Source organism: Chenopodium album, chromosome 3, assembly GCF_948465745.1.
Source record: "Chenopodium album chromosome 3, dcCheAlbu1.1, whole genome shotgun sequence".
Lineage (NCBI taxonomy): Eukaryota > Viridiplantae > Streptophyta > Magnoliopsida > Caryophyllales > Amaranthaceae > Chenopodium > Chenopodium album.
Window position 1 is genome coordinate 85,514,061 of NC_137836.1, and position 24,177 is coordinate 85,538,237.

At 37.0% G+C, this 24,177-nt stretch overlaps 1 protein-coding gene, 1 non-coding gene and 1 pseudogene across 2 annotated transcripts; all 3 read right to left on the reverse strand.

Annotated features, from left to right (window-relative positions):
* Nucleotides 1–4,926: 4,926 nt before the first annotated feature.
* LOC145621326 (putative CCR4-associated factor 1 homolog 11 pseudogene) lies at nt 4,927–6,155 on the reverse strand (annotated as a pseudogene).
* A 975-nt stretch (nt 6,156–7,130) lies between these two features.
* On the reverse strand, nt 7,131–9,865 carry LOC145624719 (ubiquitin-conjugating enzyme E2 variant 1D-like). Its single transcript, XM_081677812.1, has 4 exons — nt 9,706–9,865; nt 8,692–8,831; nt 8,039–8,164; nt 7,131–7,575 (listed from the first exon to the last, which is right to left on the reverse strand). Exons 1-4 carry the CDS (start codon nt 9,728–9,730, stop codon nt 7,435–7,437), a joined length of 432 nt encoding a protein of 143 aa, XP_081533938.1. The 5' UTR covers nt 9,731–9,865; the 3' UTR covers nt 7,131–7,434.
* A 5,224-nt stretch (nt 9,866–15,089) lies between these two features.
* On the reverse strand, nt 15,090–15,196 carry LOC145625772 (small nucleolar RNA R71). The gene has a single exon (XR_014110676.1). It is a non-coding gene; the product is annotated as a small nucleolar RNA R71 (small nucleolar RNA).
* Between the last annotated feature and the right edge of the window lie 8,981 nt (nt 15,197–24,177).

A 24,177-nucleotide genomic window follows, 5' to 3' on the forward strand; every position in this document is an offset into this window, starting at 1 on the left:
GATCTGTATTAATTTTAATTATATGGGCATAATCTAATTAGATCAAAACTTTTATGTTCCAAAAAAAAAACATCAAGATTAAAACTTTTGAACGCACCCTTTTCGGCAACTTTGTATATGGTTTTTGGGTAGCTCGATTTTATAGGAGTTATAAGTTATTATTATAATAGGTGAATTTTATTATATATCACTAGATGGACAATAATTTACTCTGCATTATATTAGGTTAATTTCTAAATATTGAATTTTAATATGTATTGTACATAGCATAGTGGTGTAAATGAGGGATATATATATGCACGAACTATAATATTCTTGAATATTAGTGAACAAATTAAAGCTCGAGCATGCAATATCATGTTCGACTCAATAATACTCGTGAATAACTCGTTTAAACTTAATAATACCCTTGATTAACTTGTTTGAATTCATTGATAAGTTTGTTCACGATAAATTGTAACTAGGTCAAAGCTCGCTGTAAGTTCGAAAAATGTCTATTAGTTTAATATAATTATTTAAACCACAAAATATTTGTATCTCTCCAACATTACTTTTTCTTCTATAGAAAGAATGGAAGCTTATTAAATTAAGTGGATGCACTACTAATACTTAAAAAAAACATGAATCATATAACTAATATATAAAGCTAAACTTTTAGCCAGGCGACGAGACAGCGACACTTGGCGTTTCAACTTTTCGCCAAGTGTCACGCCACGTAGGATAGAATTATATAGAATTTAATTTATAGGATAAAAAAAATAGTTTATAATTCTATTTTCAATCAAATTTCGATAGAATTTTAGGATAAAATTGTTAATTTAGAGTTTTATTTTCGATAAAGTACCAATATTTCATATGTACAAATTGAATTATTATTTTATTCAAAATATAATTAGATTATAACTCTCATAAATTATCATATAAATTTATTTTTTGTATCATAATATTTTTTTTAGAGAGAAGGAATTAGTTCAAAATGCACCACATCCATTATTTAAAATATATTCTAATCAATTTAAATAATATATACTTCACAATTTAATATAATTTTATTACTGTGTGTAGACCAGTCATTGTCAATCAAATCTGATCACAAGTCATTTCAAACAGGTCATTATTTCAGGTTACGGGTCAAGAAATATTTTTCACCAATATTATTATTATTAATCATTACATGTCTACTACATAGTTAAAATTGTCACAAAAACACATCAATTCTTAACTAATTTTGTATCAACGATATATTTTAAAATTTGACATATAGATTAAAAATTTATCTTAAAATTCAATAAACAACGAACCCGGGCATCGCACGGGCACAAAACTAGTTGCTTTTTTATGACAATTGAAGGCTTGTTCAAGCTGGAGCTTAAAATTAATATACAAAAGACTGAAAAGAGCATGCATGTGTAAGAGCAAAGGTCGAATATGAAAGAATAATGATGGCTTAGATAAATGAGTTTTAAGTCCATCTCTTTGAGGTGTAATTATCAAATTAAAGTGGAAAAACCTTGTAAGACAAAAACCCTTGAACAAGCTAAGATATACCGACATACTATATAGTATATACAGTACACTGTAGCTTAATTTAGTTGCTAGTTCTAGGCTAAAATAAATGTAAATCTAATAATAGTAGAGAGTAATAACTAATAACAGATGCCTTATATTACATGTAAAGTTAAAAAGGAGTCAAATGTACCTCATGTTCGTCATCATAGTATATGTCTTCCAATTCACTCCTATTTCTTACTCTTCTCATATTCTATTTCACTCTTCACCCTTTACTCCGCACTCAACAGCTAACTCAACAACATTTCCCACCTCCTACCGATCCATCCCCTTTATAAGCTTTCATCTCCGGATCTACGAGATTGATCCATCATGTCCCCATTCAAGCGGAAGAAACTCTTCAAGAACCTAGGCTTAGGCTGTGGCTGCGCCTCTACCACCAACTCCAATGCTACTCATGTCTACGAGCCCAAACCCATAATACCCAAAATGAAGCCTAGATCATCCATTGTTTCCTCTTCCAATGATGAAGAGACTTACGTCTCCATATCCCCTTCCACCTCTTCCATGCTCTCATATAATTGGCACAGTTGCAATAATGAGAATATAGATAAGAAAATGATTACTACGACGACCTCTGCCTCAGCAGCATCCCCATCCGCTTCAAGGAGATGGAATATGGAGGATCAAAAAAGGCAAACTACTGATAGTATTAGCACTACTGCAGTGGTGATGGAGTCTGAGAATCCTTACGATGATTTCCAACAGTCAATGTTGGAAATGATAACAGAGAATCAGATATTTTCTGCAGAAGAACTCCTTCAACTTCTCCATTGTTTCCTAAGCCTTAATTCTCCTGCTCATCACCATCTCATCCTTTGCGCCTTCTTCCAGGTTTCCCAGTATGCCATCGTTTCTTCCTCAAATTAAAAATCCTCCAATGTCATAAATGCATATATAATACTATATATACTAGTATGTCATATCCCACACCTTGAATTACTTATACTGGTATATACATCCTATCCTTATATCACGGTCATCACCGGCCCGTTGATATAAGCTAAAATAATTTTGCTTGTTAACCTATTGATTTACAACGATCATGTGAATAAAAGCTTATTCCATACATAAGTTCTTTCATTATTTTTTTTTTATTTAGTTTTTAATCTTTTTGTGTCTTTGGTTTTTAATTTGAACCTTGCATTTAAAGTGCTACTTTGATCCATGCTGTATTCTTCTTGCAAGCAACTGTTCTACTCCTAACATGGCCTTCAGTAGGCCCTGCATAGTATTTTTGTAAAGCAACATATAAAATTTATATTACCTCCGTTACAGGTTATGTGCAACGATTTGACATAAAGCAGAGAGGGAAAATGTCTAATCGTTGCACATAACCTGTAACGGAGGTAGTATTTGATTGTCATGACGACGTTGACAAAAGTAATTCCGCTCCATATAAGGTAATAAGGCAGCATTAAAGCTTTCTATATAAACAAGTTATGATAAATCTTAAGTAAGGTGGACTTTGACCGTGTTTTGTGCCACGTAATGAAAAATGTAGTTATATGGAATCTTGTTAGATTCGTCATGATAAACATTTTTAAAATATCAACTTTTCATAATTTTTGCTTATTGGTAATTAAAGATATGAATGGTTAAAATTGTGCATTGGCAAATGTGACTAAAGAAACGGAGGAAGTATAACTTCTTGTAAACCCGTGAATTATTAAAAGTTGTTATATACGGCCATGTACACAAGAAGTTATTGTAGGTCTACCTAATATAAGATTTTTCGCCTTGTTAATGAGGGGTTGGTATATTTGCATCATGATTTGACCTCACAAGTTGAAACAATTAATAATTTTTCAAAAGATCGAAGACAACATACCAAATTAAACATTGATGGTTTGATGCTTAACAATAATAATAGATGCTACTACTACACAAGTTGTTTTATTTGACCTACAAAAATACTTAATTGGCCAACGTGCTTGTTAGTTAGCTATTAAATGTGTTCGTATTAGGAAAAGAAAAAGAATAATTTGGATGGATTGGAGTTCTATGTATCTATTTACTTCCACCTTCCTCTAATCATAATTTAGACTCAAAACACATTAAAATAATCACATATGAAGTATCATATAGCAGTAGTCAAATTGAAGAGGTTGGATAGTTGATGGTCAACTGATGGATACCGGCCATCGTGCTACAGACCTAAATCAATGACCTCTTGAAGGAAAAAGTAGTGCTTTCTAAGCTTTCTTCAAAATTTTAATTCACAATGATAATAATTGGTATGGTGGCCCAACTCGATCAATTGGTGGCTGAAAACAAAACAAAACTTAACTCTTCGAATTACCTCCACTCTATTCAATCCTAAAACTTCGCTAGTGGACTTCCTGCTGTCAGTCCCAAACTTGGATAAAGGATGAGCGTTACGGTAGGCTAGTGACAGCCAGTGCAAAACTTTGTCACATAGTTTGAAATGAGCCACAATGATTGAGAGTAATACTAGGATGCGTGACCTCCTGAGAAGTCCTCATGTTGGTTCATGTAAGCGACCTCACTTATGGGATTAAAGCGTTCATTCAAGCAGAAGAAGTATCCAATCCTAACTTATATGGCTTATACTAATTTAACTACATAGCATAAATAATACAAGTGTAATTGTTAAATAAATACCTGAAATTCCTTGTGCATATCCAATATTTTTTACTAATGGACCCTAGTGCCCATAAGCTGATCATTGCTTGCCTTGTAGAAATCAAGCAATTTAAAGTAGAACCCAACTTACATTCTTAAACAGGAAGCCCTGTCAGAAGTTCTCTGCTGCGGTAGTTCAGAGTTGGCAATTGGCATGTTTATTACTTCTCATTTGAAGTTGCAACTTCTGTTGTTGATCGCCTTAGTGCAGTAGATGTAATTGTATGCTTTGTCGTCTCAATCTTCCTATTGAAGGAAGTGATAATGAAACCAGCAGACCACTTGTTATAAGCTGTACTTGTCCAAGAAAGCTACCTGATGGACCAAATGCATGCCAAGAAACAATCTTAAAATAAAGCTGACGAGTAACTTATAGAAGCTAAGCAGCCTAATTTGAACGTTTAATTGTCTCTTATAGCATGCAAGTTGACTAAGTAGGTGTATCATGCACGGGAAGGTTCAATTGTCTAGAAATTTAGACACGTGTTTTTGTATGTAATTTGTACTTGGTAAAATGAAGTTGTTTTCATCCTCTTTGTAAAATTACTTTCAGTTATGTCCTTGCCGTGCTATTGATCGGTCAATGAAGAATCCAAACTCTGGCTAGATGAAACTGATGATACCATACATGGGTTTATTATACAAGTAATATTTGAATTGGATCAGACAAGAAACTCCAATGATGATTATATATGATCTTAACACAATATGTAGTAAATGAATATTATATTGAAATATTTGAGTAATGTACAAGTTTACAATATTGATTGATAAGTTGATAAGATAGTTGATCATTTACTTTAATGAGTAAAGAAAGAATTAATGAATAATTAATACTGTATGTGTATTGTTGATCATGTTCTAGAGGTCTAATCCATAGATAACACCAGCGTGATATTCGGGGAGATTATTAAGAAAATAAAGTTGAACCATCTTCTGAAATGCGAGCCAAGTTAGCAAACTATCGGAGCCAGCTTGATGGCACTTGCCAACAGCACGCTTGACTTGGAGAGTCTTAGCAACCCTATCTAAACCACCATACAAGCTCTTGCAGAACTTCATCATATGCTTAATATCATAAACACGGTACCCGAAAAACACTCTGGTCAGTCCTAAGAAGTCGTCCAAATTGGACGGCAGGTTGCGGCGCGTCAAGATTTTAATCAAGTAACCAAAATCGTAGGCGCTGTGAAAGGTAATCCAGGTGACGGAGTGATTGCAAACAAGACCAGAAGACATGATGAGCTGGGCAAAGTTAATGGAGTCAATACCTTCCTTCTTATTCCTCTCGAAGTCAATACCTTGTTGGGTTAGCAAGTGGATGGAATCATGCGCGTGTGGATCACGCTCTATGTCGAAGTCTGAGAAGTTGAACTCCCAGATGTACTGATTGGGAGTACCCAGATTCGGGAGATTACCAGAAGCATCGGACAAGGTAAGGCCCACTTGGATCAGATTTAAATCGTCGACGTTGGATTTCAGGAGCCGGTACAGATCACGGGAGGAGGGACGAGGATGAGGATGCTTCTTGTTGCTGTTGGTGTCAAGTGGGGCAGGTCGATGGATGACCCCAGGAAATTCAGTATCCATAGAAATAAAAGGGTAATCATCGATTAGATTTCTGATTAATTCAAACTCAGAATCTAAATTAGAAGCCCAGACTTCCCTGATTAGAATCATCTTCAAGACAGTAAATTAGATCAAGTAATGAATGATTAACAGTGTAGTAGATCTGAGGAGATACAATTATAGCCAGTATGAAATGAATGAAGAGGTAAAGGAGAAGAGAAGAATGAAAAATGATTGATGAGAGATAAGGGAGGTGGGAGATATATATATATACAGGATAGATTAGAGTGAGTGACTTAGTAGTTGCAAGTCAAAAATGGAAGTTACAAAGCGAGTGAGTGAAGAGAAGAGAAGAGGCTGCTTTGTTGCTTCCAATAATGAAGAGCACAGTCGCCAACTTGTAATAATAAGTTTTTTTATGTCCATATTCAACGCGCCTCACTTTTGACCATTTCATCAATTTCTTATTGGTCCACACTTGACTATTCTATTTTATTCATTAACTACACTATTCTATGTAATTTGGAATTTAGCCCTCATTTCTTTCCAGTTGATTTGGTGCACGTTTTCATTTGTGAAATGCTCGTAGGATATCTTTTTCTAATCTATCAAAATAATGATGTCACTATCAAACCAAAGTTGATACTGAACCAGCCTGCCTTTGATGAGAACATGGAGTATCAATATGCATAATCCCAATTTATATTCTACTGCAATTCCAATTGATTTTACAATTAACAATATCATGCCAACTTGTTCAACACTCCTTTGCTTCGCTTCACCTTTTACTCTGTCTTGTCATTTACTACATGATCTACCTCTAAACACAACCAATTTGCTTCTCCTTTTTTTTTTCAACTTTCCCTTTCCAAATATCTGTTGTACGGAGTATTGCATTGAACTTTAATCATTTAAACATGTGCTAATCTTTTAAATGCACATTTTATACTGTTCTTATTGCCTTTACCTCCGTTTTTGCTCAACCTTGGACCTCTGAAGCCAACATCTTACAAATATAAAGTTTATAAACACAATCTTAAATGATAATCTTAAAGAGACATACTTGTATTAAAGAGAAAAAACTAAGGGAGGGCCATGGCACAATGCCAAAGTGTAGAGCACGCTGATGTTGATGTCGTTACTCAAGGCCATCCACAAGCCTATTGGAGCAGTACAGCAGCCCACGCCAAGACATGCATGGGAGATCAGGTGGTCCGAGTGTAAAGGCATGACATGGCCAACAATATTGTCAAGTCCAAAATTGAGTAATTGAACCCAAATTTGAAGGCTATAATACACAAAATCATATCAACTTGAAGGTTGGTTTGGGACTCGGTAAAAAAAAAAAAAAAAAAAAAAAAAAACCGGTGATACATCCCAAGGGCATATGATGTTGTAATAGCATTGACCATGGTTCAGCCAACAAGGCTTTCCATGTTTTAGAGTCCCAATTTATTGTTAAAAATATGTCTTACATAATCACATTGTAAAACTCTACTCAACATTCAACAATATGAATATGCAAGCACTTTTTCCTTCCAAGAATTCCATATCAACGGCAAAAATAATTTAACTACATACTGATTATATAAATCTATTAAGACCCTTCAGACTTCTGCCCTTTTAAGAATTTTCAGCTTGGAAGGTCAGCTAGAAACAAGTTCCTTCTGCAGGTTGAACAAGTTTTCGGTTGTGAGGTGCAGCCATTTCTTTCCTCAGCTGAGTCAGAATGTCCTCCATAGTAAACTCTCTCTGCCAATTCGCCAGCATCCCAAACTTTGTCGGTTCAACCTGCCACCCACATATGCTGTTCATAAGACCAAAGATGACAATTTAAGGCTCATTAAATATAACACTACTCCACTTCAGCATGAATCAGCCCCCTATTTGATTACCTGCACATCACATTAACACTTACAATTAACTACCTTCTTTCTCTAGGAAGATAGAATGACCAAGCAATTTCACCTACGAGCTAGCTAAAATATATTTAGACCATCAATCATAATAAGTGGACTAAACAGCACCACATGACACCATATAAACACAGGCAGGCATTCAACTAATTCCTACATAAGAAACATATGATAAAACTACATTCTACCAGCTGCAATAATCTCCGAATCAACATAAAAGTATGAACATGCTTCTTGAGTTGGCATCCTTAGCAAACTGAGTATCAAACTATCAATAGGATAGAGGGACAAAACTGCACATTTCCTAAAGTCAGTCAGGCAGAAGTGAAGAAGATTACCAATCCGGTCTCTGCATTCACGCAAGTCATATTAATCCGTGTGTGGAAGCGAACAGTTGGAGGTTTCTCTGGATAATCCTTGTCACAAAAGAGCTTCAACTGATATATTCGGCCTTCATGTACACTCTGATACAAAATCAGTATGAACCTTCAACTAAATTTCACAAAAAACATTAACCATATATTACAGTTAATTTGCTGTTTCTAATCAGTAATCACTATTGAAGACACCAATAATTTACATCAAACAACAATATACTCCCATTACCCAGGCATTTATGAAAAGAAGAATCACGAACAAGGGCAGTAGAAACAAGTAGAAATGTGCAGACAAGGAGGTTGGAATTGGAGAGCGTACAAAGTAACAGTGAAAGAAGCTTGAAGGTCCTTGGACATGAAACATTTAGGATTGATTATAACAATCGAAGAGGACAAGGGTACACAATTCCATCAAGAGCTTTCTCCCTAATACTTGAGCTAAAAGGAAAATATTCTACACAGAAAACTACCTATGGAATATTTGCTTTCATCAAGTAGTTAAAAAAACACTGATCCTAAAAACAGAGAGAAAATGTATAACTGAAGCATCTGCGATAAGACATGATTAGGAACAAGGCAGCAAAAAACACAGTGATAACCAAATCAAAACTTACATTGTGAGGACCAATTATAGTACCCGTCCAAGAACGCATGTAGATGTCATCACCTTCATCCATCCCATAGCTGACGCTCCCATCTCCAATCCCTTTTTCACCACGTTCAAGTTCTTCTAGCAACCTGAAGTTTCTGGGAACTGTATGAACATATCAGCAAAAGTACAACTGAGAATACATACTTCATAATGCATTTCAGTTGTAGTTGTACATGATATTAAACTGAAAGGAGGTATAAGTAGCCAATAACCAGAGAACTACTCACACAACCTTCTTGAAAGAAGAGTCAATTGGTCATGCAATTAGAACAAGACAAGCATGAATTTCAATCTTCATAAAGATAGACTATACATATATGTATGCAAATATATGAGATGAACAATTGTGAAAGAGAGAAAATGGTGAGTGAATACCTTAGCATAATTTCCAAGCAAAAGGATTAAATAGGGACAAAATAATAAATCGAATCACTTTTTTGAGATAATAATCAAATTAATTGGCACTTGGCAGTAACACTAAACCATGAATGATGATGTAACAAATAAGCTTTCCCTAATGAAATCAGCCATTCCAATCTCTAAAATAAGCCAAATCCCAAAAAGGGAAAGTATTATAGATAATTTTGTGCCTAATTTTTTATATATATATATATTTTTTTTTTTTTTTTTTGAAACATTGTGCCTAATATTAATGCAACTTTGACTGAAAAAAAATGATTTGTTACGTTGTTAGTAAAATCTAACAATTTTGTCCAAAAAAAAAATCTAATAATTGATCAAAAAAAATTGCAACATCATAGCACAAAATTCATGTTGAAAATATCTAGAGTGGGAATTCAATTAAATCCTAAGCGAACTTGGTTAGTTATATGATCGAGTAATTGCAGAATTAAGATAGTAAAACAATGAATCAAACTGTAATACAGTGAATTGAATAAAAGTAAACAGATAAAGGCTGAATTGAAGCGATGAAATTCCAAAGAGAAGAGAACGCAAAAGGAATAAAGAAGCTAACCAACGACGCTTGATCCGATGGTCATTTTTGGGGAACCTATCAAGATGATCAATAACAGAGGTTTCGTCACCGCACCCACTTCTATTACCTGTGTGATGGGATAAACCCCAATTCAAATTATTTTGACCATTAATTTCTGTTACTCTATAACAAATATTGACATGCGAAAAAACTTTCAAGACTTCAAGTGGGCTACTAAACTTCATATAACCTCTATTCCAAAACCAAAAAAAAAAAAAAAAAAAAAAAAAAAAAAAAAAAAAAAACTGCACATAACCTTGTAGGCCCAAGAGTATGTAGCCCAAATGAAACCTAATCAATTATCATATCAAGCCTATCTATCTTTATAACCAGCAAATGGTACTAAACCAATTTTCCCTAACCCGTATCCAATCTCGCTGTATGCAACCAAATGTCTATTAACAAAGTGAGCTGGTCAATATTCACTCGCATGGACACACTAATTTAGTACTATTAAGGAGAGGAGAGAGAGTGAGAGAGAGAGAGTGAAAAAACAAGTGGGGTAGCTTGTAAATGCAAAGTAAAAAAGTTACCCCAAAAGGAAACGTGTCAACTAAAAAAAAAAACTTCCTAAAAAAAACGAAAGTAGTATGACTCAAGTTTAAAATTACACCAGATTTAATCCAGCCTCATCATATTCGACCCCGACATCTGAATTGATACCTCTAATATCACTAGGGGGTGTTAGGAGTTTTTTTAAAAAGAAAAAGGAAATATTTAATCATTTTAAAAAGCACTTTATGGTGTCTGATTAGGAGTTGTTTGAAATCATTTTTAGAGTTAAAAAACTCATCTAAAAGAGCTATTAGCTTTTTTGTTGTTTTATACAGTAAAATAGGTAATGACTATAGTCAATAACTATATACTAAAAGACACACCAGCAATGACACGTGTCATTTTCTGGCTGGGGTGTCCTTCGGGTTTTTTTTTTTGTTTTTGTTTTGTTTTGTTTTTTGTTTTGTTTTGTTTTTAATAAATTTCAATTAAAGAAATAAATCTAATTTACAAAAATTCCCTAACCTTACACGGACATTTATGACATCAATTCATGGCCATATATGGTTCCAAACGGCAATATATGACCCAATGATGTATCCCATAGGGTCTTAAAACTTTTCGCCACCGGGCCCGTAACCTAAAAAATTCCACAAAAAACAAGGATAATAACCTTCAATTTTGGAATTTTTTTACTTTTTTCGCCCGGAATAAAAAATTGTTGCGATGTTTACCATGGTCCCTAATACCCTCTGGGAGTCCAATTAGGTGGGTGAAATCATCCAATTTGCCTTAAGTCAATTTATCAATTCGCAACTTGCACCGATTTTGTGAACTCAGGCCTACCATGGACATTTATGACATCATTTAGTGGTCATATATGGTTCCAAACGACAATATATGACCCTAAAATTATTCCCTAAAGTCTCAACACTTTTCGCCATCGGGCCCCGTAACATACAAATTCCTCAAAAAGCGTGGATAATAACCTTCAATTTTGGAATTTTTTGACCTTTTTTTGCCCGGAAATAAAAATTTCCGAGATGTTTACCATGGTCCCTAATACCCTCCGGGAGTCCAATTAGGTGGGTGGAACCATCCAATTTGCCATAAAACGATTAATTTACCAATTCGCAACTTGCACCGATTTTGTGAACTGAAGCCTACCATGGACATTATGACATCATTTAATGGTCATATATGGTTCCAAACGACATTATATGACCCTAAGATGTATACCCCAGGGTCTCAACACTTTTCGCCACCGGGCCCCGTAACCTCCAAAATTCCTCAAAAAGCGTGGATAATAGCCTTCAATTTTAAATTTTTTTGACTTTTTTTCGCCCGAAAATAAAAATTGTCAAGATGTTTACCATAGTACCTAATACCCACCGGGATTCCAGTTGAGTGGGTGGAACCATCCAATTTGCCTTAAAACAGTTAATTTACCAATTCGCACCCTACACCGAATTTGTGAACTCAAGCCTACCACGGACATTTATGACTTAATTTAATGGTCATATATGGTTCCAAACGGCATTATATGACCCTAAGATGTATCCCCTTGGATCTCAACACTTTTCGCCACCAGGCCCCGTAACTTCAAAAATTCCTCAAAAAGCATGGATAATAGCCTTCAATTTTAGAATTTTTTTGACTTTTTTCTTTCGGAAATAAAAATTGTCGAGATTTTTTACCATGGTCCCTAATACCCTTGGGGAGTCCAATTGGGTGGGTGGAATCATCCAGTTTGTCTTGAAACGGTCAATTTACTAATTCGTAACTTGCATTTATTTTGTGAACTCAAGCCTACCACAGACATTTATGAGATCATTTAATTGTCATATATGGTTCCAAAAAGCATTATATGACCCTAAAATGTATCCCTTAGGGTCTCCACACTTTTCGCCACCGGGCCTCGTAACCTCAAAAATTCCTCAAAAAGGGTAGATAGCCTTCAATTTTGGAATTTTTTGACTTTTTTTTCGCCCGAAAATAAAAATTGCCGAGATGTTTGACATGGTTCCTAATACCCTCCTGGAGTCCAATTGGGTGGGTGGAACTAGGGCTGGAAAACGGATCAGGTCGGGTCGGGTTCGTGTTGGGTCAGCTTAGGGATGGCAATTTAATCCGAGTTCGATTCGAATCCGATCCGATCCGAAGGAAAAAATCCAATTCGAATCCGTTTAAAATTAGTCCGAATCCGAATCCGATAAAATAGATCCGAATCCGAATAGGAGGTGGATCGGACTTGGACCCTACGCAAAGTCCGACGGAGTCCGATCCGAGTCCGAATCCGAGAGTATAAGCATATGCTCTATAATTTGGGACAATTATTTGCTTTTTTTGTAGCAAAATTTTGTTATGTAACTTAGTTTATAATTTAAATATGTTATGTTTATACTTTAATTGGTATGACAATACAAGCAATTATAGGTATATGACATTACAAAAAATAAAAAAAAATAAAAAATATTCGGACCATTTCGGAGGTCCGAATAAACGGACTGGATTCGGATCCGAAAATTACGAGTTGGATCGGATTCGGACTCGAATTTTTCGGATTCGGACTCGGATTCGGATCCAAGTCCAGGGTCCGTTTACTAAACGGATCGGATTCGGATTTAGCCACATCCGACCCGAATTCGATCCGTTGCCATTCCTAGGTCAGCTACCCCCCAACCCGAACCTGATCCATTAAACTTTTCGGGTTGAAAACTCCAACCTGAACCTGATATTTTCGGGTTCGGGTCAACCCGAAATTGACCTTATTTGACCTGATTTTTTATTTGGGTTTTGAATCAGGTTGTTATATCCGGGTTGACCCGACCCAAACAACCTAATTTGTTTAACCAGTCTGATTTCTTTTAAACCACAATTAAATCCATTCAAAAAGCTGATAAACATTACTTAACTCTTAATATATTACAAACCCAAGTCTATTTAATGTCAGATCTACATAGTAAATTACATAAAGTTCAAAAGATATAAATGTTTTTACAGGTTATAAACAAAAACTTCAATTTCGGGCAGGCGATGCAAATGGTGGCGTACCATCCTTGTTCATGATAATAACAAGCTTTGCAATTGAGGATCTTGGCTGCTACAAAAGGAAAAAAAAAAAAAAAGATCGAGTTAATATCCCAAAGGCCCGATTCAACCATACAACCATTAAAAGAAAAACTGAAGTAATAATATAAACATAATCGTATTTAAATCAAGTAGGAAATACTAAATAAACATGCAAAAGCTACGATTGCTTGATTGCTTTATTCTTTTTATCATGTCTTGCTTGATTGCTTTGATTAGTTTAATTTCTACTATGTGTGAGTAGTTTACTTTCTAGGGTTTGTGGGGATCCATAAATAATATGAAGGGGTAATTTATTGTTGTTAATTATCAATGCTAGATTAATTTCCTATTGATTGATTTAATGCTCTGTGACTAGATTTGCGCAGATCTTTTATGCATGAGTTTGACAACATTGATTCGAGATTCGACAGATGAGAATTAATGTTTAGGTCTAGTTTCAATAGGCAGATTAATTTATAAATGGTTAAGTCGAGATTCGACAGATGAGATTTAATACCGGTAAATTAATTCTGTGATTGTAATACGTAGCGAAAGCCCTTTACAATCTGGTTAATTGATGCATTGATGATTGACTATTATTGATTATTGGTATTGCATGATAATTTCTTATTGAATTGTTTTAACGTTTTACAATTGCGGCTTGTAAAAGTATAACAATATTAAATTGATGAATCGAGCAGATGTTAATTTGATATTAAAGGCTATTTTCAATAAGAACTTAGATCTAGTAAATTGCGAGAGCCTGTTAGATCTATGTTGATTAATAAATTGCGAGAGCCTGTTAATCGTGTTATTTATGCAATGTCAATGATGATTATTATATTTTACCCTGGAATATTATTTATTGGTGAACCTATGCCCTAGATCCTTTTATTCATTGTTTTCTCCCTACTCTTAATCTTCGTAGTTTAGTTTCCTTTAATTACAATATATTGGTTACTTTATAATCTGGATTATTTTAATTAATTAGGAATAGAAAGACTCGTTTCTCTGTGGATTCGACCCTACTTCCCTATCTACGTTAGTTAGAGGATTAGAAATTACTTTTGATTAGGGGATACGACTTTACCCTGTTGTCAAAATTTGGCGCCGTTGTCGGGGAGACGGTTTTATTTTTATTTCTGATTGTTTTTGTAGTCTAGATTATTTCCCTTTTGTCTCATAGAGCGTTAGTTCTCTGAGACAAATCTCATATTTGCTTCTAGTTTTTGTTTATGCCCAGGTGTTCCAGATCAGGTTACATCCCATTCGATCCTGAGATTGAACGTTCCTTCCATAGACAGAAAAATTTCTACAAGCAAATCCTGGCGGATTCGGGTGATAATAACAATAATCACCGAGATCCTCCAACTGGTTCTAGCGATTCAGAGACATCATCAGACGCAGAATTAGAGATGACGGCTCCAAAGAAGCTTAGTGATTATTCACAACCAAAGCTTACGGATTTTCCACATCTCACCCCCACTCCGGCTCTTGATGGGGTTCAATTTGAAATCAAACCTCAATTTATAACGATGATAGAGAGGAAGCAATTCAGTGGAGCCAAGGGTGAAGACCCGAATCTTCACATTGCCGACTATTGTCAATATTGCAACACCATCAGGCAAGCAGGGGTCACTCAAGACCAAATCAGGGAGATTCTCTTTCCCTTCTCTTTAACTGGAAAAGCTAAATTGCGGTTTAATGGCTTAAATAGAACTACACTTGGTATAACTGACTGAGAAACTCTTGTTTTGAATTTTTATAACAAGTATTATCCTGCAGAGAGAACAGCAGTACTATGGAGTGCGATCCAGAACTTTGCCCAAGAAGCCGATGAATCTTTATATGAGGCTTGGGAGAGGTTCAAGGACTTACAAAGATAATGCCCTCACCATAATTTAGCGCAATGGCAGTTAATCCAAGCCTTTTATAACGGCATTGGAAATTCCTCTAGAATAATTTTAGACTCTGCAGCTAGTGGGAGATTTATGAATCTTAATGTTGATGATGCAGGTCAGGTTATTGAAGATATGGCGATACACAATTCCCAATATGGGAATCCTAGAGGATTTGCTAACAAGGGGAAGCATAGTGTCGACTCTGTATCCTTTTTGCAAGCTCAACTAACCTTTATTTGCCAAAAATTAGATAATCTGAGCACTGCTAATGTAGCCAATGTTTCTGCGATTAATAATAATTCTAATGAGGCTTTCTGTGAAAATTGTGGTATTGTAGGTCATTGGGAGCAGGATTGCAGGAGTTCCGTGGAGCAAGTTAATGCCTTCCAAGCTTATAGGAAGAATAACCCATACTCCAACACTTACAATCCTGGGTATCGAAATCATCCATACCTTTCCTACTGGAGCACTAATGTTCAAAATCCACCACCACAAGAACCACAGGCGCCACAGCAGCAGAAATATTATCATCCCAATGCTAGCCAGAAGAACCAACCACAACAAACCCCCTCATCTTCCGACCGTTCTCTGGCGGAAATTAGAGCAATGTTGGTTAATATGCAAAAGCACATGGAGAGCAGAGATGCGACAATTGATCAAATTCTAGCGCATAATAAAATTATGGATAATCAAATTGCGCAACTCTCCGCTACTCTACAAGCCCGCCAACAGGGAGCTCTGCCGGCACAGCCGACTAGGCCTACGGATCAAGCATTTGCAATTACTCTAAGGAGTGGTTCAAACTATGAAGGGCCCTCTAAGCCTAGAGTTGATGAACCTGTTTTATTAAATAATGCTAATCTTGATTCCGTTAAACCAAACAATGTAGTTGATAGCCCTGCAGGGCTAAAGGATAATACTAACATAATTAATTCTACATTGCAGGGTACAACTCCAGAGAAGGTGGCTACTCCAGACAAGAATAATAATGCTCCAAAGCCAATTGTCAAACTTCCTTTCCCCAATCGTCAATTGAAGACAAACTTGGATAAGCAGTTTGGTAAGTTCCTGGAGGTGGTTAAAGATTTGAAGGTAACAGTTCCCTTTACTGAATTGATCACACAAATCCCCTCACATGCAAAATTTATGAAAGAAATATTGACGAGAAAAGGTCTATTAGTGAGGTAGAGACAGTAGCTTTCACTGCAGAGTGTAGTGCCGTACTTCAAAATAAGTCTCCACCTAAATTAAAAGATCCGGGTAGTTTTTCTATCCCTTGTCATATTGTCAATCTCTTGATTGATAATGCATTATGTGATTTGGGTGCTAGTGTTAGTGTCATGCCATTATCTGTGTGTTCTAAGTTGAATATGGGTAAATTAAAAGCTACCAATATAACTCTACAAATGGCCGACCGTTCTTTCAAATACCCCTTACGTGTTTTAGAGGATGTTCCCGTTAGAGTAGGTAAATTTTATATACCTGTAGATTTCGTTGTTCTTGATATGGCTGAGGATACGCAAACCCCAATTATTTTAGGTAGAGCATTCCTTAACACTGCAGGGGCAGTCATAGATGTAAGAAGTGGTAAGTTAACACTATCAGTAGGGGATGATAAAGTTGTTTTTAGTATGAATAATGCCCCTAAAAGCTCCATGACTGAGGAGAAATGTTTCAGTGTTAATGTGGTTGTAAATTATTCTAACAAGCCCCAAGCTCTTGAAAAAGATCCCTTGGAGGCGGTATCTTGTGTTGCATCCTTTTTAGATGAGATAGACAAATGGCAGAAGGAAGTCGATGCAATAGAAAGAGCGCTCTATAATGTTGGTCTTGGTTTCGAGGATGAAAAAGTGGAACCGATCGAGCAAGTTATGCGAATCGAGCCTACGGTAAGTGTTCCGTCAGATCGAGTTGCAAGTGTTGCATGCAAGGAAAATTTGAAGCAATCCTCGATCAAAGAAGGATCTTTAGTGCGTAGCATTGAAGATCTACCATTCCAAGTCAAGGAGGATCCACCAGATAAGGTGATTTAGCGTCCCACAGGGTATGTTAGGAAGCCCCATCGCAGCCTGAACACCGCTAGACCGGGTGAGAAACCACCCGATCAAGCGTTAGGCCAAGGGTCCTAGAAATTGTACTTGGTAAGGAGGTCGTGCGGGACCTAGATAAACCAGCGGTTTGCGGGAGGCAACCCGTATTTTTAATGCTTTTTAGACTAGTTTTTCTTTTCTTTTTCTTATGAGAGGAGAGATGAGGGAATTTAACGAGTTCTATAAGTGTTTGTACAGGTTTGAAGGAAAAGAGTTAGCCAAATTTTGGAGAAAAGACGAAAATTAATTTTTCGCCGATTTAGTCTCGGGCCCGACCGGGCGAAGCTCGCCCGATCGGGCGCGAGAGCAAGGATCTGAAAACGAGTAATTTTGCCCGACCGGGCGTGTGGCGCCCGACCGGGCGCGAAATTCGTCGTATACGGACTAATTTGTCCACCCGATCGGGCATGACTCGCCCGATCGGGCGCGAGAAGGGCGGAATTTTTGGCCTACAGATCGCCCGATCGGGCGAAGGGCGCCCGACCGGGCGCGGGAAGATCTAAAAATCAGTCGATAGATTGCCCGATCGGGCGAATGGCGGCCGACCGGGCGCGAGAATTGGAGATAGTCGAAGCAATAGAATCGCTCGACCAGGCGACTGTCGCCCAACCGGGCGTGAGTTTCAGCATAAAAATTATTCAGATCGCCCGGCCGGGCGAGCTGGGACCCGACCGGGCGCGAGCCTTATACGGGATTTTTTTTTTCTTTTCCTTCCCCTTTCTTCACCATTTCTCATTATCTTTTTCTTTCTCCATTACTTTCTCTCTCTAAAACTCAAATTCTCTCTAACTTCTCTCTAAGATTCCTCCTCCATTTCTTACCCAAATTCAAAACTCTTTACATATTTGTGATCCTCTCTTCATCCTCTTCACTTACATATAAAAATTTTTCAGTTTTAATTCAATAAATTTTCAAACCCATTTCTTGAACATGGCATCAAAGAGGGCTAGGTCCATTTTTGGTAGGAGCTCCAGTTCGAGGGAGGAATACGACCTGGACTTGCAACTCCCGTACTGGCCGACGATCCGGATTGTGAGCCGGGAACAAAAGGAACGGCTAGAGCATTTGGTCGGTCGTGAGGTAATTCCTTCTCGGTGGTTACACCGCCCTACCCTAGAATCATTTGGTTTGTATGATTTTGTTAAACGATTTTTGAATGACATTGGCATGAGAAAATTTGTTAACATGCACTATCCTACATATCGAGAACTTACTTGTGAATTCCTATCCACTTTTCATGTTGTTAGTAGTAGAAATGGGCCAAATTTATTTTTCAGGTTAAATAATATAAATATTAGTTTAACTTTTGTAGAATTTTGTAAATTTTTTGAATTAAATTATGAATTATCTCACCAGTGGCATGCGGACTATAAAATAGGTGACTTATATTATGCTTTGACTGGTTTACCTACCCCCGACCCCCAACATGCTAGTACCAAACCTATTCACCACCCTGTCCCAAAAATCTGGCAAAGATTTGCGGGTTTGTGTTTTTTAGGTAGGGTCGAGCCTCATAACACTCAAACTAACGAACTAGCTATCATAGGACATTATGTGTACGGGTACGGGAAATTGAACATAAGTAGGTTTATAGTTCACCATTTGAGTAGGCATGCCACAACCAGCACCACTTCCAAGTCCCCTATCCGTTTAGGTGGCCTTATCACTCGAATAGCGGTGAAAAAGGCCGGTTTTGTAGTAGACGGACCCCACCAGCTGACTAACTGTGGACCAGATACCTACATGACTGCTAGGTATTTTGAGGATGTGGGGTGGTTTAGACCGGATAGCGAGCAGACACCATTTTGGTGTATTCGGACTGGGAACGAGCAACCTTTGCCATTTTTCCCCTACCCAGTCCTGACTTGACCTCTTTCCCCCAGGGCAACCTTCCTACACTTTTGATGTTTTAGTTGCCAACGCTAGGGGACAGGTACCACCACCACCAGTTCCACCACCCCAGCCTCAGCCCGAGGTGGCTTTATCTCCACCTCGTATGTCCCATTCTGTCCCTCATGTTGACTCTGACCCAGTTTGGGATCTTCAGAGTATAGGTCAGGCCCTAGGACGTATCGAGCATTCACATACTGACCTTAGGAGGATGTTAGGCTCCTTAGACCAGAGGTTAGGGTACCTAGAGAGGAACCAGGGTAGAGCTCTCTACCCTATGTACGATGATTATGCTCGTCGGGGCAACATTCCCGACGACGCTATTCACCCTGACTGGTTTCAGCCTCCACCCCAGGGATACGATAGGGATCCCACTGCCCGTGGTATTTACACTGACTATTCTTCTTTCTTCGGGTACGGGCAGGATATTCCTTTCGGGGGACCGGCGGGGGGGAGTTTTCACGCTGATTATTTTGGTGGTAGCTCTTCTGGTGCAGGTAGTGCAGGTGGCAGTGGAGTTACGGGTTTCGGCTCGATGGATGAGGATGATCAGGACTAGCTATGTTGGGCTAGTTCCCGAGCCAATGAGGACATTGTTTGATTCTGGCTTGGGGGAGATTTTGGTTTGATATTTTTCTTTTTCTCTTCTCTTTTATTTTTTGGTGTGTTTTCTTAGGTTATATTTCTCGCTTTCTAGGTTAGTTTTATTGCTTTCTTTATATATAAAAATACAAAAAAAATTGAAAAATAAAAAAATCCAAAAATACGTTCCAATGAATTATAAATTATGCTTCCCTGTGCCCCTTACTTGAGAAAATTGTTTTGATTCTTGGTATTTGATGATAGGCATTGTGGATTAGTTGATCATGATTTGATGTTTGATTGCCTTGAAACCTTTACATTCGTCAATTTTGTCCAACTACTTGTGAATATAGTGCTTGACTAGTTGATTTGGTAAGGAATGTGTGATAGTTCCATAGTTCCTGGTATGTCAATGAATTTGAGTATTGGTTTGCAACTATAAGTAATGTTTATATGATTCATTGTTATGCACATTGTGGAGGACGAAGGCATTTGTTCTTTTAGGTAGCCTCCAGATATTGTAGATACATTTGTTCCCTTCTTGCTACCCATGTTGTTGCCTTGACTTTTTGTTGTTTATTAGCTGCATTACAAGCCTATTTTTCCCCATTGGTTACTAGTCCCAAGCATGGCTTGGGGGAGCTATTAGTGAGTGAGGTGAGGGAGTTTGTAGTGTGCTTATTATTTGCACAATATGGGTGGGATTTGAGAATTTGTTTTGTTGTTGATCATGTTTATTTTTGATGAGTTTGAGAGTTATATTTTCTTGAAAAAATAAAGCATGATATTATGAAAAAAAAAGAGATGTTCAAAGAAAAAAAAATGTGAAAAAATAAGTGAACTTCAAAAGAAAAAAGAAATGTTCAAGTGATCTAGTTGGAGGTTGATCAGAAGAAAAAAATTTGAGCCTCAATGGAAAAAAATTCAAGTTTGGAAAATAAGTTTGCTTATTCACTCTATTACTTCATTATTATATCTTATGAGTGAAATTGTAAGAGTTGGGTTTATTTATTATGATTGGAGTTTATTTGGTTGATGTTAGAGTTGGTTATGTAGGAGATGTTGATCATTAGTTATTTTTTATCATGGGTTTTATTAGGATATGGCTCCTTTAAGCATAGCTTTTCTCTCACTTATTCCCAAATTTATCCTACCCTTTACCCTAGCCTTACATTACAAGCTTTAAAGACCTTCTGACCTTTGTGCATAGAATTGTATGAATGTGAAAGTGTTGTTTATCAATGCAAGTTATGATTTAGCATATTTCGAGTCGACTAGTAGGATTGAGCGTTCATTGTTTTATACACACGAGAGTGTGAGTTGGGAGGGCATTGTTCACATAAAGGGGTTGGATGGAGAGCGATCGAGTACATCTTTTACTCGCCACAAAAATGAGAGTTGAGTGTGTGAGCACTAGTCTTGAATTCTATATGCTCTTGTGGTTTGTTCTGTTTGACAATTGTTAGGCAAGAAAGGTAATTTGATGGATTTGATTGGTTGACTCTGAAGCATGTTTATTTGATTTACCCTGGATCGTTTGTGCTTGATTTTTACTTTTTGGGGTGAAGCATATTTATTGATTCATTGATGAGATCTTCGCTTAGGGACAAGCAAAGGTTTGGCTTGGGGGAGTTTGATGTGTCCGTTTTATATAGTATTTTACCCCCGTCCCTTGGTCATAATTAGTAGTGTTTTTGGCTCTTTAGAGCCACTTTTATTACTAATTGGTGTTTTCTAGTGTTTTCGTAGATTTGGTTGACTTTTGCAGGGATTTATGCTTTTGGAGTATTTTCCCGAGATATTTTGGAGCAATCACGAGCATTGGAGAAGCACGACCAGATTCTATAGCCCAGGACCGGTTAGAGCCATCGAACCGGTGATTAAGGGCTCGGTATAGGTGATACCGGGGAATTTGGACCGAATATTCAAGACCGGAAGAGGAAACCCAGATTGGCCCGAAGAATTGGAGCCCAATCGTAGTCCAAATAGTGGCACAAATGAGCCGCCCGGCCAAAAAGGCTGGCGCCCGGAGGCGCGCCCGACCGGGCGGGAGAAGCTTTTGTTGGCGCCTGGTGACGCGCCCGGCCGGGCGCGAGATTTGTATTATGAGCAAAAAGGCGCGCCCGATCAGGCGGTGCCTCGCCCGATCGGGCGTGTGTTTTATTAGTTGACGCTTAACGTCGTTTTAATTTGTTTTAGTTTAGGATTTTGTACGGAGTATAAATACTCCTCCGTAATACGATTTTAGGAATCTCTTCTTCTCTCTTTTTACTCTTTCTCTACTCTCTTAATTATTCTTTTAGAATTCTCTCTCTAAACCCTTTGTTCTTAATTCTACTCTTAATTCCAGATTTATTTTGGTAACGGTTTCTCTTCTCTTAATCTTAGTTATTTACTTTATTCTTTTTATCATGTCTTGCTTGATTGCTTTGATTAGTTTAATTTCTACTATGTGTGAGTAGTTTACTTTCTAGGGTTTGTGGGGATCCATAAATAATATGAAGGGGTAATTTGTTGTTGTTAATTATCAATGCTAGATTAATTTCCTATTGATTGATTTAATGCTCTGTGACTAGATTTGCGCAGATCTTTTATGCATGAGTTTGACAACATTGATTCGAGATTCGACAGATGAGAATTAATGTTTAGGTCTAGTTTCAATAGGCAGATTAATTTATAAATGGTTAAGTCGAGATTCGACAGATGAGATTTAATACCGGTAAATTAATTCTGTGATTGTAATACGTAGCGAAAGCCCTTTACAATCTGGTTAATTGATGCATTGATGATTGACTATTATTGATTATTGGTATTGCATGATAATTTCTTATTGAATTGTTTTAACGTTTTACAATTGCGGCTTATAAAAGTATAGCAATATTAAATTGATGAATCGAGCAGATGTTAATTTGATATTAAAGGCTATTATCAATAAGAACTTAGATCTAGTAAATTGCGAGAGCCTGTTAGATCTATGTTGATTAATAAATTGCGAGAGCCTGTTAATCGTGTTATTTATGCAATGTCAATGATGATTATTATATTTTACCCTAGAATATTATTTATTGGTGAACCTATACCCTAGATCCTTTTATTCATTGTTTTCTCCCTACTCTTAATCTTCTTAGTTTAGTTTCCTTTAATTACAATATATTGGTTACTTTATAATCTGGATTATTTTAATTAATTAGGAATAGAAAGACTCGTTTATCTGTGGATTCGACCCTACTTCCCTATCTACGTTAGTTAGAGGATTAGGAATTACTTTTGATTAGGGGATACAACTTTACCCTGTTGTCAACCATCCAATTTGCCTTAAAACGATTAATTTACCAATTCGCAACTTGCACCGATTTTGTGAACTCAAGCCTACCACGGACATTTAAGACATCATATAATGGTCATATATGGTTCCAAACGGCATTATATGACCCTAAGATGTATCCCCTGGGTCTTAACACTTTTCACCACCGGGCCCCTTAACCTAAAAAATTCCTCAAAAAGCGTGGATAATAGCCTTTAATTTTGGAATTTTTTGACTTTTTTCCTAACGTAAATAAAAATTTCCGATATGTTTACCCTGGTCCCTAATACCCTCCGGGAGTCCAATTAGGTGGGTGGAACCATCCAATTTGCCTTAAAATGATCAATTTACCAATCCGCAACTAGCACCGATTTTGTGAACTCAAGCCTACCACAAACATTTATGACATTATTTAATGGTCATATATGGTTCCAAACGGCATTATATGACCCTAAAATGTATCCCCTAGGGTCTCAACACTTTTCGCCACTGGGCCCCGTAACCTCAAAAATTCCTCAAAAAGCATGGGTAATAATAGGCTTCAATTTTGGAATTTTTTGACCTTTTATCGCCCAGAAATAATAATTTCCGAGATGTTTACTATGGTCTCTAATATTCTCTGAGAGTCTAATTGAGTGGGTGGAAGTATCCAATTTGCCTTAAAACGATCAATTTACCAATTCGCAACTTGCACCGATTTTGTGAACTCAAACCTACCACGGACATTTATGATATTATATAATGGTCATATATGGTTCCAAACAGAATTATATGATCTTAAGATGTATCGTCTAGGGTCTTAATACTTTTCGCCATCGGGCCCCGTAACCTAAAAAATTCCTCAAAAAGCGTGGATAATAGCCTTTAATTTTGGAATTTTTTGACCTTTTTTTGCCCGGAAATAAAAATTGCCGAGTTGTTTACCATGGCCCCTAATACTCTCCGGGAGTCCAATTGAGTGGGTGGCACCATCCAATTTGCCTTAAAACGATCAATTTATTATCCACGCTTTTTGAGGAATTTTTGAAGTTCTTGGGCCCGGTGGTGAAAAGTGTTGAGCCCCTAGGGGATACATGTTAGGGTCATATAATGTTGTTTGGAACCATATATGACCATT